The sequence below is a fragment of the Lemur catta genome, chromosome 3 (assembly GCF_020740605.2).
Source record: "Lemur catta isolate mLemCat1 chromosome 3, mLemCat1.pri, whole genome shotgun sequence".
Taxonomy (NCBI): domain Eukaryota; kingdom Metazoa; phylum Chordata; class Mammalia; order Primates; family Lemuridae; genus Lemur; species Lemur catta.
Window position 1 is genome coordinate 110,711,709 of NC_059130.1, and position 14,497 is coordinate 110,726,205.

At 51.9% G+C, this 14,497-nt stretch overlaps 1 protein-coding gene across 2 annotated transcripts in view; it reads right to left on the reverse strand.

Annotated features, from left to right (window-relative positions):
- Positions 1 to 12,595: 12,595 nt before the first annotated feature.
- EPHB2 (EPH receptor B2) overlaps positions 12,596 to 14,497 on the reverse strand; it is a 115,068-nt gene continuing 113,166 nt past the window's right edge. The window contains exon 14 of one of the 2 annotated variants that reach the window (XM_045546068.1): positions 12,596 to 14,417. In XM_045546068.1, the coding sequence (XP_045402024.1) occupies positions 14,309 to 14,417 (109 nt within the window). In that variant the 3' untranslated portion in view covers positions 12,596 to 14,308. The remainder of the gene's footprint in view (positions 14,418 to 14,497) is intronic. The other variant, XM_045546069.1, reaches the window with a different exon arrangement.

The following is a 14,497-nucleotide window of genomic DNA, read 5'->3' on the forward strand; positions in this document are numbered from 1 at the left end:
AAACAGGGTACTTTTGGGTGTCTTGAATCTAAGACAAAGTATGGCTTGTAATTTGTCTTTTAAAACTCAACCTTATTGAGTTATAATTCACATAACATGAAACACACATTACCGGAGTTACAGTTTATATAAAATGAAACACACATGATCAGGGTACACTTGGGTGATTTTGGCAAATATTTATACTCGCCACGACAAACAAGATACAGAAATTTCATCACCCCAGATTTTCTCCTACTCCTTTGTATTCATCCGCCGCCCCCCCCCCCTCAGCCGCGGGCAACCACTGATCTACTTTCTGTCACTATAGCTTAGTTTTGCTTGTTCTAGAATTTCAAATAAATGGAATCATACAGTGCCATCTTTTGTGTCTTCTCTTGCTCAGGATGCTGTTTTTGAGTACATCCATGACTTTGTGTGTATCAGTAGTTTGTTCCTTTTTATTCCATTGTATGAATATGCCACAGTTTATCCATCACCTGTTTATGGACATTTGGGTTGTCTGAGATTGGGGCTATTATGAAAAAGCATTCCTATACAGGTCTTTTTGTGACTGTCTTGGGAAAATATCTAGGTGTGACTACCATTTGTACTTTTCCAAAACACATGTACCATTTTACATGCCCAGCAGCAGTATGTGACAGTTTGGTTGCTCTACATTTTTGCTAACATTTGGCATTGTCAGTCTTTTTAATTTTAGCCATGCTAGTGGTTGTGAAGGCATCCCCTCATTGTAGTTTTAATTATATTGTATTTATTGATTTGTAAAAGTTCTTTGTATACTCTAGATACAAGTCCTTTGTCAGATATATGTGTTGCAAATACTTCCCCCCAGTCTTTGGCTTGACTTTTTATGTTCTTATGATATCTTCTGAAGAGCGGAGTTTTAAAATTTTGATGAATTTTATGCCTGTTCAATCTAGTATAAAATTTGGGTCTGTATTTTGTCTTTTTGAAAAATTAAACTTTTAATTTTGAGATAATTGTAGATTCATATGCAATTGTAAGAAATAATCAGTGTATCCTTTCCCTAGTTTCCTCCAGGGGAAACATCTTGTGGAAGTATACTACAATAGCACAAGCGAGATATTAATATTAACACAGTCAAGATCCAGAACATTTCCAGCAGAACGAGAATCTTTCCTTCCCCTTTCCTAGCCACACCCACTTGCTTACCAACCCCACCCCTCCTTAACCCCCAGCAACCACCAATCTGTTGTTCTCCATTTCTGTAATTTTGTCATTTCAAGAACATTATGTAAAGGGAGTCATATAGTATGTAAGCTTTTGGATTCTTTTTCCCACTTAGGGTAATTCTCTGTAGAGTCATTCAAGTTGTTACAAGTATCAATAGTTTGTTTCTTTTTGTTGCAGAATGGTGGTTCCATGGATAAATGTAGCACAATTTGTTGAAGGACATCTGGGTTGTTTCCAATTTGGGACTATTATGAATAAAGCTTCTACAAACATTTGTTTATAGGTGTTTGTGTGAACATTAGTTTTTACTTCTCTGGGATAAAAGCCCAGGAGTGCACCTGATGGGTTGAATGGTAGTTGTGTGTTTAGTTTTTTAAGAAACTGCCAAACTGTTCCAGAATGGCTGTACCATTTCACATTCCAGCCAGCAATGTATGAGGGATCTTGTTTCCCCACGTTTTTTGGCCAGAGTTTGTTATTGTTGCTGTTTTTTTTATTATAGTAATTGTAACTGGTGTGTAGTGATATATCACTGTGGTTTTAATTTGCATTTTTTGAATAGCTAATGATGCTGAACACTTTTTATATGCTTTTTTTTTTTGCCATCCGTTTCTCTTCTTTAGTGAAATAGCTAAAGCTATGTCTTTTGCCCATTTTTTTGCCCATTTCTAACTGGATAAAAAATTGTTGAGTTTTGAAGTTTCTTCACATATTCCAGATACTGGTTCTTTGTTGGATATATAGTTTGCAAATGTTTTCTAGTCTGTAGCTTATCTTTTCATCCTCTAGGGTCCTCTGCAGAAGAAAAATTTTAAATTTTGTGATAGGCTGAGTAATGGTTCCCCCCCCCCCCAAAAAGTTTACATCTTAATCCCTGGAACCTGTATTGGGAAAAAAAGGACTTTGAAGATGTGATTAAGTTAAAGATCTTGAAATGAGGAAATTATCCTGAATTATTGGGATGGGCCCTAAACGCAATTACAAGTATCCTTATAAGAGAGATGTAGAGGATGATTCGATGTGGATGCAAGGGGAAAAGGCAAAGTGCCTACGGAGGCAGAGATTGGAATGATGCAACCATAAGCCAAGGAATTCTGGCAGTTACTAGAAACTGGAAGAAGCAAGGAATGAATCCTCTCTTACAGCCAATAGAGGGAGAATGGCCCTACTGACAGCTTGATTTTGGCCCAGTAAAACTGATTTCAGACTTATGGCCCCCAGAACTGTGAGAGAATAAATTTCTGTTGTTTTAAGCCACTAATTTTGTAGTAATCATTATAGTACCCACAGGAAATGAATATACCAATATACCAACTTTTCCAGATCATGCTTTTAGTGTCAAGTCTAAGAACTCATTGCCTAGCTCTAGATCCCAAAGATTTTCTCCTATGACGTTTTCTGAAAGTTTTATCATTGCATGTTTTAGATGTAAGTTTGTGACCCACTTTTAGTTAACTTTTATATAAAGTGTGAAGTTTAGGTTGGGGTTCATGTTTTTGCCCATGGATGTTCAGTTACTCCAGCATCATTTGTTGAAACAGCTATCTTTCTTCCTATCTTAGTCTGTTTGTGATGTTATAACAAAATTCCTGAAACTGGGTAAGTTATAAAGAAGAGAAATTTATTCTCACAGTTCTGGAGGCTGGGAAGTCCAAGGTGAGCTGCTGGCAGGTGTCTGGTGAGGGCTGCTGTCCGCATCCAAGTGGAGCCTTGTTGCTGCATCCTCCGGAGAGGAGGAGCACTGTGTCCTCACTGGCAGAAGGTGGAAGGGCATGAAGCCCTATAAAGGCTTTAATCTCGTTCATGAGGGAGGAGCCCTCATAACCTAATTATCTCTTAAAGGCCCCACATATTACTTTAATCACATTGGCCATTAAACTTTAGTACACAAATTTTGGAAGGAACATATTCAAACTATAGCACTTCTGTTGAATTGTTTTTGCACCTTTGCCAAAATTCAACTGGGCATATTTGTGTTGGTCTATTTCTGGGTTCTCTATCCTGTTTCAATGATCTATGTGTCTATGCCTCCATCAGTACAATACAGTCTAGATTACTATAGTTATATGTCTATCTTTTTTTCTTTTTTAAGAGACAAGGTCTCGCTCTGTCACGCAGACTGGAGTGCAGTGCCATGATCATAACTCACTGTAGCCTGGAACTCCTAGGCTCAAGCAATCTCTCCACCCCCGATAAACTTGCCTTCTGAAGACAAAATAGCACACTGGCTGGGTGACCACAACTGCAAGACGAATCTCCCAACCTTCATCCCATGGACCGGCTGGCTGCCCCTGAGTTCTTCCTGTGCAGGAGCTCTGAGGCCAACAGCCTGCACCTGAGACACAGTATTGTTGATTAGTAAGTCAGGAGCGGGGGCTTTGAAAGGGGTCTCCGGGGGGACTGATGAGGGCTCCTCTTTGACTCAGCCTTCTCTGCTTCCTGCCTCATCACTGTGTGTCTTTTGCTCCGCACACGTGGACTGGGGCGGTAGGAGGCCAACTCATCCTCTGTGGGGCTCAGCTCCAGCCTGTTGTGGGCCCCAGCCCCCAGGAGTGGCTCCAGGGAAGGAAGGCCCAGCTCACTCTCAGTCCCAGCGGGCAGTACGGGGCTGCCAGGGGTCAGGTAACAAGGGAGTAGCACCTGGTGAGCCCCTGCGATGTGCCAGGCTCTCTGCTGGGCACCCTGGCACCTGTGAACTGTTTAGCCCTCAAGAAGGTCTTGCAAAGTGGAGTGTCCTGCTCTCACTGCTTGCATCTCAGGCCATCAGGGAGTCCTCCCGCCACCCTCCTTGTGCCTCCTCTGCAGATCTGTCCCCAGCCCAGGGTTCCCTGCCCCTCATGCATTGAGTATTTTGGCTCCTGCCCTGCTGTCATGCCCTCCCGCCTCTCCAGCATGACCACGTCTGAATTCTGGTTTTTTGGTTTTTTTTTTTTTTTTTTTTTTTTTTAGAGACAGGATCTCGCTCTTGCTCAGGCTGGACTTCTTGAACTCCTGACCTCAAGTGATCCTCCTGCCTTGGCCTCCCAGAGTGCTACAGGCATGGGCCACCATGCCCGGCCAACATCTGAATTCTTTTTTTTTTTTTGAGACAGAGTCTCACTCTGTTGCCTGGGCTAGAGTGCCGTGGCGTCAGCCTAGCTCACAGCAACCTCAAACTCCTGGGCTCAAGCGATCCTCCTGCCTCAGCCTCCTGAGTAGCTGGGACTACAGGCATGCACCACCATGCCTGGCTAATTTTTTTCTATATATATTTTTAGCTGTCTGTATAATTTCTTTCCATTTTTAGTAGAGACGGGGTCTCGCTTTTGCTCAGGCTGGTTTCGAACTCCTGAGCTCAAACAATCCACCTGCCTCAGCCTTCCAGAGTGCTAGGATTACAGGCATGAGCCACTGCGCCCGGCCAACATCTGACCCAGTCGGCCTCGCTGCAAGCTCTCCTGGACTCACCTCCCCGTGGGATCTGGCAGGCTTGCCAGGCTGCTTTACACACTGCTGTAAGGGGTCATGTATTATTTTTAATATGGTAGCCATGTGCACATCGGTATTACTCATGCAGTGTCTTTGTCCGTTCCTGCTGCTGTAACAAAATACCTGAGACTGGGTAACTTGTAATAAAGAACAGAAATTTATTTCTCATGGTTGTGGAGGTGGGAAGTCCAAGGTTGAGGCACCAGCAGGTTTGGGGACTGGCGAAGGCCTGTTCCTCCCAGATGGCAACATCTAGGTGACCTCATGTGGCAGAAGGGACAGAAGGGCAAAAGGGGACAAATACTGTGTCCTCGCATGGTGGAGGAGCTGAAGAGTGAGCCAGCTGACTGCTATGGGAAGCCCTTTCGCAAGGGCTCGATCCCACTCACCAGGGCTCTGCCCTCATGGCCCCTTCACCTCCTAAAGGCCCCACCTCTAAATATTATCATATTGTTGATCAAGTGTCAACACATGACTTTAGGGGGATGTTCAGACCATAGCACACAGTAATTCACAAAAGTATTATATCAGTGTTTGACTTCATACCTTTGTATCCACTGTTCCCTCTCCTTAGAATACTGTCTCCATCCTTAGCTTCCTGGAAAACTCCTAGTCATGCTTTGGAACCCCGCTCAGCACCCATTCCGGGTTCATTGCACCCTTGCTGGAAGCTATAGGCACTTTGAGTGTTGCACACGTTGCCCTGAGTTGTAACAACCCAATACCTCCCACTGACTGGGGACTTCCACGAAGCAGGCACATGTCTGATCCACTGCAGCATTCCTAGTACCAGCCTAGCGTCTGCCACACCATGGGTGTCCGATTCATGGGCAGTGAAGTGGCCCAAATGCCCTGATAACTTCTCAAGTGCAGGAGTCATTTCTGTTTCCCCCAGGGTACCTAATGTAGCAGGAGTTCAGTAAGGACTTTTTGAATGAATGGGTGAGTGAGCAAATCAGAGGACAGCCTCCTGGATCCCATCCTCCTCTGCCCTCTAGGCCATCATGCCTTCCAGGCCCAGCTTCAACCCCAGCCTCAGCTCTACCTCCAACCACCAGAGCATTACCCAAGCACATTCCCAGGGACACTGGTTCCATGAGCTGCTCCTCTGAAAGGGGAAGCTTGCAAATAAGAACACCGGTTTAGAGACTCACATTGCACCGTTAATGTATTTAAAGCTCTGCAAGTTCCTGAAATAAAGAAATCTGGTCCACTTGCCTTACTCCGGAATTTGCCAAGCGTATTTGAACATGGGACCCTTCCCAAATGTCCTCGACATCTATTTGACAAACACTTATTGAGTGTCTAGCATGAGTCAGGCGTTGTCTGGGTTGTGGAGAACACAGCGGAGTGTGTGACAGATAAGGGCCCTGCCATCGCGGGCTTCCTGCCCAGCAAAAGAACAGTGCTAATGTCGTGAGTGCTAAGGTCTGCACGACTTCATCGCATTCGCCGCTCGCCCACACTCCAGGAGTCAGATGTTATTGTCCCTGTTTCACAGATGTGAAGATGAGGCTTAGAACAGTTAGGTGACCTCTCCAATGGCAGAGCTGGGCTATGAACCCCAGGACCCCTGACAGCAGAGCTCAGACTCTTAAACATGACTGAGGGTTCTTACAACACTTAGGAGCTGTTGCTAGATTTCAACACCCCACCCTGGCCCCGGCCAAGTCCCCACCCCAGCTCCAACCTCAACCTTGGCCCTGGCCCTGGCTCCATTCTTAGCCCTGGAAAACTCCTGGCCATGCTTCAGAACTCTGCTCAGGCCTCTGGGAGCTCTCATGTGTTCCCTGGGGAACCTCAGAAAAAAAAGTACTGAGCCCAAGTGATAATTTTTACAATTCACATTTATTTTGGAAAAAAAAAAATTCTGCTAAAAATACTCCTACAAAGGCATTGGAGTAACAGGGTCAGGTTGATCTTGGACACAGCTGGTGAGATTTCCTTGGTCACAGCAGTGGGGGATCTGGAGGAGCTGGGTTTGACCCACGGCCATTGAACTGCAGTGTGTCACTCCCTGACCCCCCAACATTGTCAGGGGAACCCAAGTGTATGACCAGAGGAAACAGGGTTCTGTGAACCCCCCTGGCTGAGGGCTCTGTCCCGCACAGCTCGGGCTGGGGTGGACACCTCAAGAGGGGGGCCCAGTGCTCGCTCCTACCACCTGTGGCTCTGACAGCAGCTCCGGGGGCCACGCTCAGAGAGGGTGTCAGAGTGCCACCGGGGGGTCTGGGATTTGACTGGCAAAGGATCTGACAGTAGCGGGGGCTGAGTGGGGACCACTGGTAGCAGCATAGCATAGTGAGTAAGAGGGTGGGTGCTGTGTGACCTGGGACAGCCACCATGTCACATCTCTGAGTTTCCTAGTCTGTGGAATGGGAGTGACCACTGTACCTGTCCCACAGAGCAGTGTGAGGATTAAGCAAGACACTTCATATAAAAAGGTGAGCGTGGTGCCTGGCACATTGTTGGCACTCAAGAAATAGCAGCTATGATTATGACCTGGGGCTGGGTGTGACAAAATGTTCTTCTCTGGAGTGCAGAGAGGCTGGTTTTGAGTGAATGTCCCCGCTAGGCCCACCCTGGGTCAGCCTCAGAGGCTTGACTTGGCACCCCCGCTGTCAGAGTCCCTGTCCATGGGGGCAAAGCAGCCAGGCTGAATGCTGAGTGACCCATAGGCCTCCTCAGCCGGCCTCCCAGCCCCAGGGAGCAGTGGCTAAAGCTGGAAAGGGTGAGGGGGTCCTTGGAGTGGGGCAGGGGCAGTGCGGACACGGACCCTGCACTGCGTCCGAGGTCGAACAGAAGGCACCTGGCTCTGGGGTTTGCAGCAAGACCCTATGCTTGTCCGGTGTTAAGATGCTGGCTGGAAACAGGAAGGTGGTCTCATTGGGGAACAGTCCTCAGCCGGAGTCTCCCAAGGCAAACCCCTGGCCCTGCAGCTTCCTCTCTGGGGGGAGGCGAGATGAGTCCCTTCCCAAACTGAGCCGGGGGACGGGCCCTGCTTGGGTCCCCAGCAGAGCTGTCAGAGCCCACCAGCCAGTGGGCCCTGTGGCCTGCATGGGGCTTTTTGCTCAGCGGCAGCTTGGAGCAGCCAGCCCCCACTCCTCGCCCCCCCGGAAGGCCTGAGCATGCAATTCTTCTACTCTACGGGGAGAAAAATTCTGCATCGCACTCAAAAGGAAGGTCTTTGGCTCTTGCCAAGGTCCATCTGTAACTCAGATTGGAAGGATGGAGCTGTTCTTAGTATTTTTAGCTGCTCCCTCTCCATCTCTTTCTCTCTCTCTTTCTTGCTCTCTGTTTGTGCTTTTTTAATGCTAGAGTCCTCAGGTTTGGGGACCAGTGACAAAAAATGGGACTTGAAATTTCAAGAACTAGCAGCATAGAATCGTATAGGGATGACATCTTCAAAACATGGAATCCTCCCACTGGAATCTTAGAATTATGGGGCTTTGCAATCTTAGAATCTTGGAATGTTAGAATTCTTGACTCTTGCAGTCTCAGCGGGGCCCCCAGACTGGTCCTGGGTCTGATTTCCTCTAAGATGTTTCCTGACTTCCCTGCCTCCTCCTGCTCCCCTTCCAATGTTGAGAGCCCCCCTCCAACAGGGGCTGTTAGACCCTGAGCAGAGACAGGGGGCTTTGCTCTCTCTCCCTCCTTCAGGGAAAGCTATGTCCTAGTCTGGGTAGCTGGGGTTGGTGGTGGCGGGGCCATCTGTAGCTCCAGGTCCAGATAGAAGCCCCACCTTGCCTGCGCCTGGCCCACCTGGCCAGGTGCTGAGTGAGCACAGCTGGACCACAGTCTTGGGGTCTGTGGGGTCTCCAGATGGTGGCCCTGGGTGGGCTGCTGGGCCCCTCTGAAGTATTAAATTCCTTCTTCTTCTTATATCAGCTTTCCTGAGGCAGCCTTCATGCTGCGAAGCTAAACTTAGGCAGACTCTGGGTCTGGGGGTCTTTCTCATTTTCCTGAAAGCTTAGCTCAGTCTGAGCACATTCCTGAGGGTCAGCCCTGGCCCCCACTTCACAGGTCCTAATCCGTGTCTGAGTTTGGGCATCTTATCTGGCCGATGTCCTGCTTCCTCCTAATCCCTGTCTCCTCCAGACCCTGTCTCTGCAGACATCGGGGCTGTTTGTCATGGGGGAGCTGAGTGAGGAGTTTCCTGGAGGAGTTTGTCAAAAATGGGGACTCCTGGGCCCAACCTCAGGGATTCTGGTGTTGGGGCCCGGGGTGGAGCCTGGGAATCTGCAAGTTAAGCAACACATAGCCCAGGAGGCTCTGACACAGGTGGGCAATGGCACAGACTTTGAGAAATCCCGGGATTTGGGAAGGAAGGAGGGCACAGGCGATGGCTTGGTTGGAATCCTTCGGGAATCGCCTCTGGGAATCCATTTCCTCGCTTGTAAGGTGGGGAGGATGATACTTTGGCACCTGGCATATGGTAAGTGTTCAGCCGTTATTGCAATCCCTGTGACTCCAACCTCCTGAGACCAGCCTCCCGTGGGATGTGCCCTGAGCCCATTCTCTCCCTGTTAGGTGGCAAAGACCAAGTCCTTTCTTGCGACCAACACTCTGGCCTTGGTTTCCCTGCAGGGGAAACTGGCCGGCTTTGAGGCCATTCTCCACCTTAAGTTTATGGCAGGAGCCATTTTGCCGGAGGCTGAGTAAGGCCGGCTGGTGGCACACAGATGCATGTGTGGCATCACACAGCGCAGTGGGACTCCCTGAACTTCCCTCTGAGTTTCCCCAGGATAACACACTGTTGGAAAAGACAGGACCCCAAGCCCCTTCCAGCACGTCTGGGTGATCTCTGCAGGGCTGGGGTGACTGGGGCAGAGATGAGCTTCCCGAGCGGTTTTTCATGTCCACCCACACAGCCCCCAGCTCAGCTCCCTCAGTGCCGGGCAGCCCTCTCCCCACCTCACGGACCACCCCTGACAGCCTGGAGGAAATGGGGGTAGACGTCAGCTGAATTAAGAACCAGGTAGCACAAATCAGTCCCTGCTGTTCCAAGCAGCTGGAGTGGCTGGATCATGTGGGCCAGTGACAATGGGACAGGAAGCAGAAGGGCCTGGATTACCCTGGCATAAGTAAGGGCTGCCCCAGGGGCTCTTCCTCCCAGCGGACAAGGTAGCAGGGAGGCAGAACTGACTCCTTCCCCCAGAACCTGATACTCACTCAGCAACTCTTCTGCTCAAGAACCCGCTGTGGCTGGACTGTACATCATGTCCAAACTGCCTCAACTTCCCCTTATGTCAGCCCTCCCTTCCCCCATTCCTCTGGTCCGTCCAGACACAACTGCTCACGGTGTTGGACCATTCTGGCCGCTGCCTCTTGGAATGACCTTTCTCTCGACCTCTGTTATTTTCAAGACAGCCTCCTCCATGAAGCCCTCCTGACAGCCGCAGCCCATTTGCGCTTTCCCTTCTCTTGCCGGGAAGCCTCAGACACCACGTGCTTGCTGTCATCTAGCTGAGCGTGGCAGGGTGGGCATTAGAAGCAGATAAACCAAAGCTCATGGGCCTGCTCTGCTCCTTCCTGGTCGAGCAAACTACTTCACGCCCAGAGCCTCAGTTTCCCCCTACATACGAGGGGAATAGTCCCTCTGCACAGGACCGAGTGTATAAAGTGTTCTGCATAGCCCGGCTCACCCAGTCCAATGCCCTCATTTTACGGATGGGGACCTGAGGCTCAGTGAGGGGACATGTCTCCCCAGATCCACATCTCTAGTGACAGGAGAAGGCTGCCACCCCGGGGTTGGGATGCATTTCCCTAGCACCATGTGGCATCCTGTCCTTTGAATGCATATTTACATTATTTTCCCTGGTAAGAATCTTCCAGCCTTTGGTACCATATTGGAACTCCAGGGGCTGTGGAAAGAGCTGCCAGAGGCCCGGGGCCCAGCGCTGGGGCAGGTGGTCTGGGGCCAGGGGCCTTCCTGTGCCTCAGCCAGGCTTAAGAAGGGGTGGGGGCTCCCAGCTTCCCGAAGATGAGCCTGATTGGAGAGTGGCGCAAGACTACGGCCTGCCCACAAGGGGGTGGCAGAGAGGCCCCAGGATGGTGGCAGGGTGGGGACCAGCTAGAAATGATGGGGAAAATCTGGCTGATGCTATCTGAGCAAGAGGCACCTCCGGTTAGTAAACAGCCACTGCCCCGAGTCCTTTAGGTGCCCCCTACTGCCCCCACCACTCTAGCCCCTGCTCTGAGGCCTCTGGTGCAGCACCAAGGCCGTCACCTATTCTGACTGGTCTGCCCGTGTCTTCCCAGTTGATGGGAATTTCGAATGTCACCCCCAGGGAGAGGCCTGCTGGTCATCAGTAGTGACCCATTTTGGGGGCTTCTGGAGCAGCAGGGCCGTGGGTGGGTGGCCTGGTTCCCTCCCACCCAGCCTGGCACTGCCCAGCTCTGCCAGTCACACCCCCCCAGAGCAGCTGGTCCCCATTTCCACGGCACCCTGGCCTGGCTCACGAGGCGGCTTTCTCTCCCCCAGCACCAACTGTGGGCAGAGCAGCCGGAAACGCCTCTGATGCTGCGGGGCAGGTGGGGGCTGGCACTTGGGGAGGTCGAGCCAGGAAAGGATTAGTAACCAGGCAGCGGTGGCTCAGAGCTGTGTGCCCGGGCGAGCGGGTGGCATAAGTGGAAGGGGCTTGGCAGCATGGCCTGCCACTCCCCACTGAGCAGCAGGCGAGAGGTTGGGTTGGGGGGTACTGTCCCCGTAGCGGGCATGGGGGTGGGGAGGGGGAAATGTGAGCAGCACCTGTGCCCCTGGGACAGTCACAGTGACGTCTGTCTGTTGCCCTGAAGTGGAGGCACAGAGGTCTGGGTAGCACCCGTACTCTGGGAAGCAGGCAGGTGCGGGCACAGGGCCACTGAGGACCCCGGGCCCTGGAGGGTGCACGGGCAGACGTGCTGGCTGGCGGACACCAGCCTAGCGGCTTAGAACAGGAAGCCATCTGACAGGAAGCACTGCCTGCCAGCCCCGTGGGGGGCCCGGAGCATGGGGGCGGGCTGGGGAGACAGAGCTAATCTAAAGAGCATCAGGGCAGCTCCTGCCAGAAGGTGACCTTGTGTGCCGGGACAGCTGCCACCCGCGCTGGGCACCTTTGGGGCACACAGTGACGGCCGGTGGGCCACTGCCGGCCAGTTAGTGGGAAACCTGCCAATGCTTTCCCTGTGGCTCCCCCTGCTGTCCCCCCCGGGGGCCCCACACTCCTCTCTAATCCCTTCCTTCCCTCTGCCTCTCAGGCTCTCAGAGCAGGTGAGTGACAGACGACAGGCTGGTCCCTGCAGGACGCTTGCTCGGACCTCAGTGCCTCTAGCTGGCTGCCCGCAGCCTGAACCTTTCCCACTGGTCAGTCTCCTCAAAGAGGCTCCGTGCACACAGGGAAAGGTCCTGCGGGGTGGCACCCCTGGTTCCCCGTCCTCAGCCAGACTCGATATCCACAGCACCTGCCTGCTCCTGCCGCACAGAGAGTCCTGATTTTCACGTGTGAGTAGAAGCCCGTCTGCACGGAGAAAATCAGAGCTGGCCTGGAAAAGGCGATCGTACCTGTGCTCCGACTGGAGGCCCCTGGGCGCCCCGGGATCCTCACACCCCACCATCACTGCTCACCTGGTGTGGGGACCCCCCTTCTTCTGGCCCAGCTGTGCTGAGTGCACCCCTGGGACTCCCTGCTCCTGAGGTACCGGCAGTGGCTCACCCTGAGTCTCAGGGCATCCGCCGCCGAGTTCTGAGCCACTTCCGATTTGCTTCTTTCCTTGCCTGTGCTTTTGACAAGCCAGAGCCGGAAACGCCACATGGAGCTGTCGTCCTCCATGTGCCCTGCGCCTTCTAGGATCCTGAGGGAGGAAAGGTCACGTGGAAGAGCATTACAGGACACTCGGCACATCCCAAGGGTGCCAGGGTCTCTCTTGGAACTTACAGAGAACAGGGTTGTTTTATAACTAAAGCGTTTATTTCCATTCAATTCACTAACCGATTGTTCTGCTCAGGTGCCTGCGTTTGCTCACAGGAGGGAGTCTGAGGCCAGACCTCTTGGCGGATGGTTTCCCCATGGCCAAGACCTTCAGACCTGGCGAAGTTCTGGTGGAGGGAAGGAGGCGGGAGAGAAATCACACACTTTCTCCCCGGGGAAGGAAGGATCATGCCTGCCCCTGTCTCTGGGGGCACCCTCTGGAGGGCTGGGATATCACAGTGAATGATCAGGGTCCTGGCCTCCAGTGCAGCCTGGTTTAGGCTCCCAGAGGCAGAACTGGGGTTTGGCCATCTGAGGGCACGCAGGAACCCCAAAGGGGCCTATTTGCCTGGGAAGTACTAGATAGATCGGGGCAGGAGAGCGGGGAAGTGGGCGAGGACTTCCAGCCCTACAGCCTCAGGGCCCACTTCCTCCACAATCTGTCACTTTCATAAACAGTCCTGGAGTGGGATGCACCTCCCCCTGCCCACCCAAATCTCACTCAAGTCTCTGAAGGGCCCAGATGGCCCCGTGGCAGTTGGCTTTGGTGAGGCCTGGTGGCAGGTGGGAGGAGGAAAGGGGTGTCAATGAAAACCATATAAAAAATCCAGAAATGTGCATATAAAATCTCGCCCTTGGTGTATTGCCTAAGTCAATAAGCAGAAAGCACCTTCTTCCTGGAGAAGGATCAAGTCCTCAAAAGGTAGGAAATGTCAAAGTGTCACTTCATTGTCATAAAAAAAAACCCCAACAAACCCCCCAAACCAAAACCACCCCTGACCAAAATACCCCGAGTTCTCAAATCGCTGTAAACAAACCCAGATGCAGGATCAACCCTTCTCAGTGGCAGTCGTAGCTGACGGCAGTCACTGCAGCATCAGCCCTCGAGGTGGGGGCTGGCGGGAGCCGGTGCCAGGCGGGTTGGGGCCGCCGGGCTGTGCGCGTGATATGTACGTGAAGCTGCAGACCCAGGGGGCCATCCTCAGGAAGGCTGGCCTTTCTGGTGTCCCTGTGTTCTCCCTGACCAGGAGGACAAAAGCCCCTTTTCATCCCCATGAGCCGACGGGAGAAACAGTCTCTTTCACTGGAGTTTCTAAAATATTCTCCAAAGACAGAAAAATGCTTCTGTTTGCCCAGTGGCAGCAGGAATGGATTTTCCCAGAGGGGTTCCGGGGGTGCCTGTCCGCCTGCCCCATCCGCCTGGCGCTTGGCTGTGGATCGAGGCCTAGAGGAGCAACCAGGGACAGGAGAGAAGGGCGGCCCCGTCTCTCCCCTTCACATTTGTTTTCCTGAAAGTGTTTCTTGGCTCTAGCCAGGTCACCTTCCCAGAGGGAGTTGGAGAGAAACTGCTTTTGGTCTCTGATTGGACGAATCGCACGAATCTCCCAAGCCCTTTCTTTTCCCCCCAAGAACGGTCATCGCTTTCCTTATGAGAATCCTCTTGAAAAATTATTCCTTGTAGTCCCACCCCCTCCCAGGATTGAGTTTCTTTTTTCCCAATTCCCTTTTTTCCGTCGTTTGAGATGCATGTGTTCTTGGTGACGTCTCGTGGCTGGAGCGCTGCTTGGTTCTTCCTGTTGCCCGTGGCCTCCTGGCAGGTGGCTGACCCTGCGGTGGACAAGCACCAGGAGGGCCGGCGTGGGGGGCGGAGGGGGCGGGGCCTGGAGGAAGAGGTGAGCCGAGGCAGGTGAGTGTCAAACCTCCACAGACTGAATCTGGTTCATCTGTGCCCGCATCACCTGGATACTGTTCAGGATTTTTTTCTGGTGGCCGGCCAAAGTGACCCCAACCCGGAGAATGTCCCTTTGGGAGAGAAGCACGTGTGTTAGGGAAATGTGGGGGTCAGGGGGGCTCTGTGCCTGGTCGAGAGCTGCCTGGGCTTC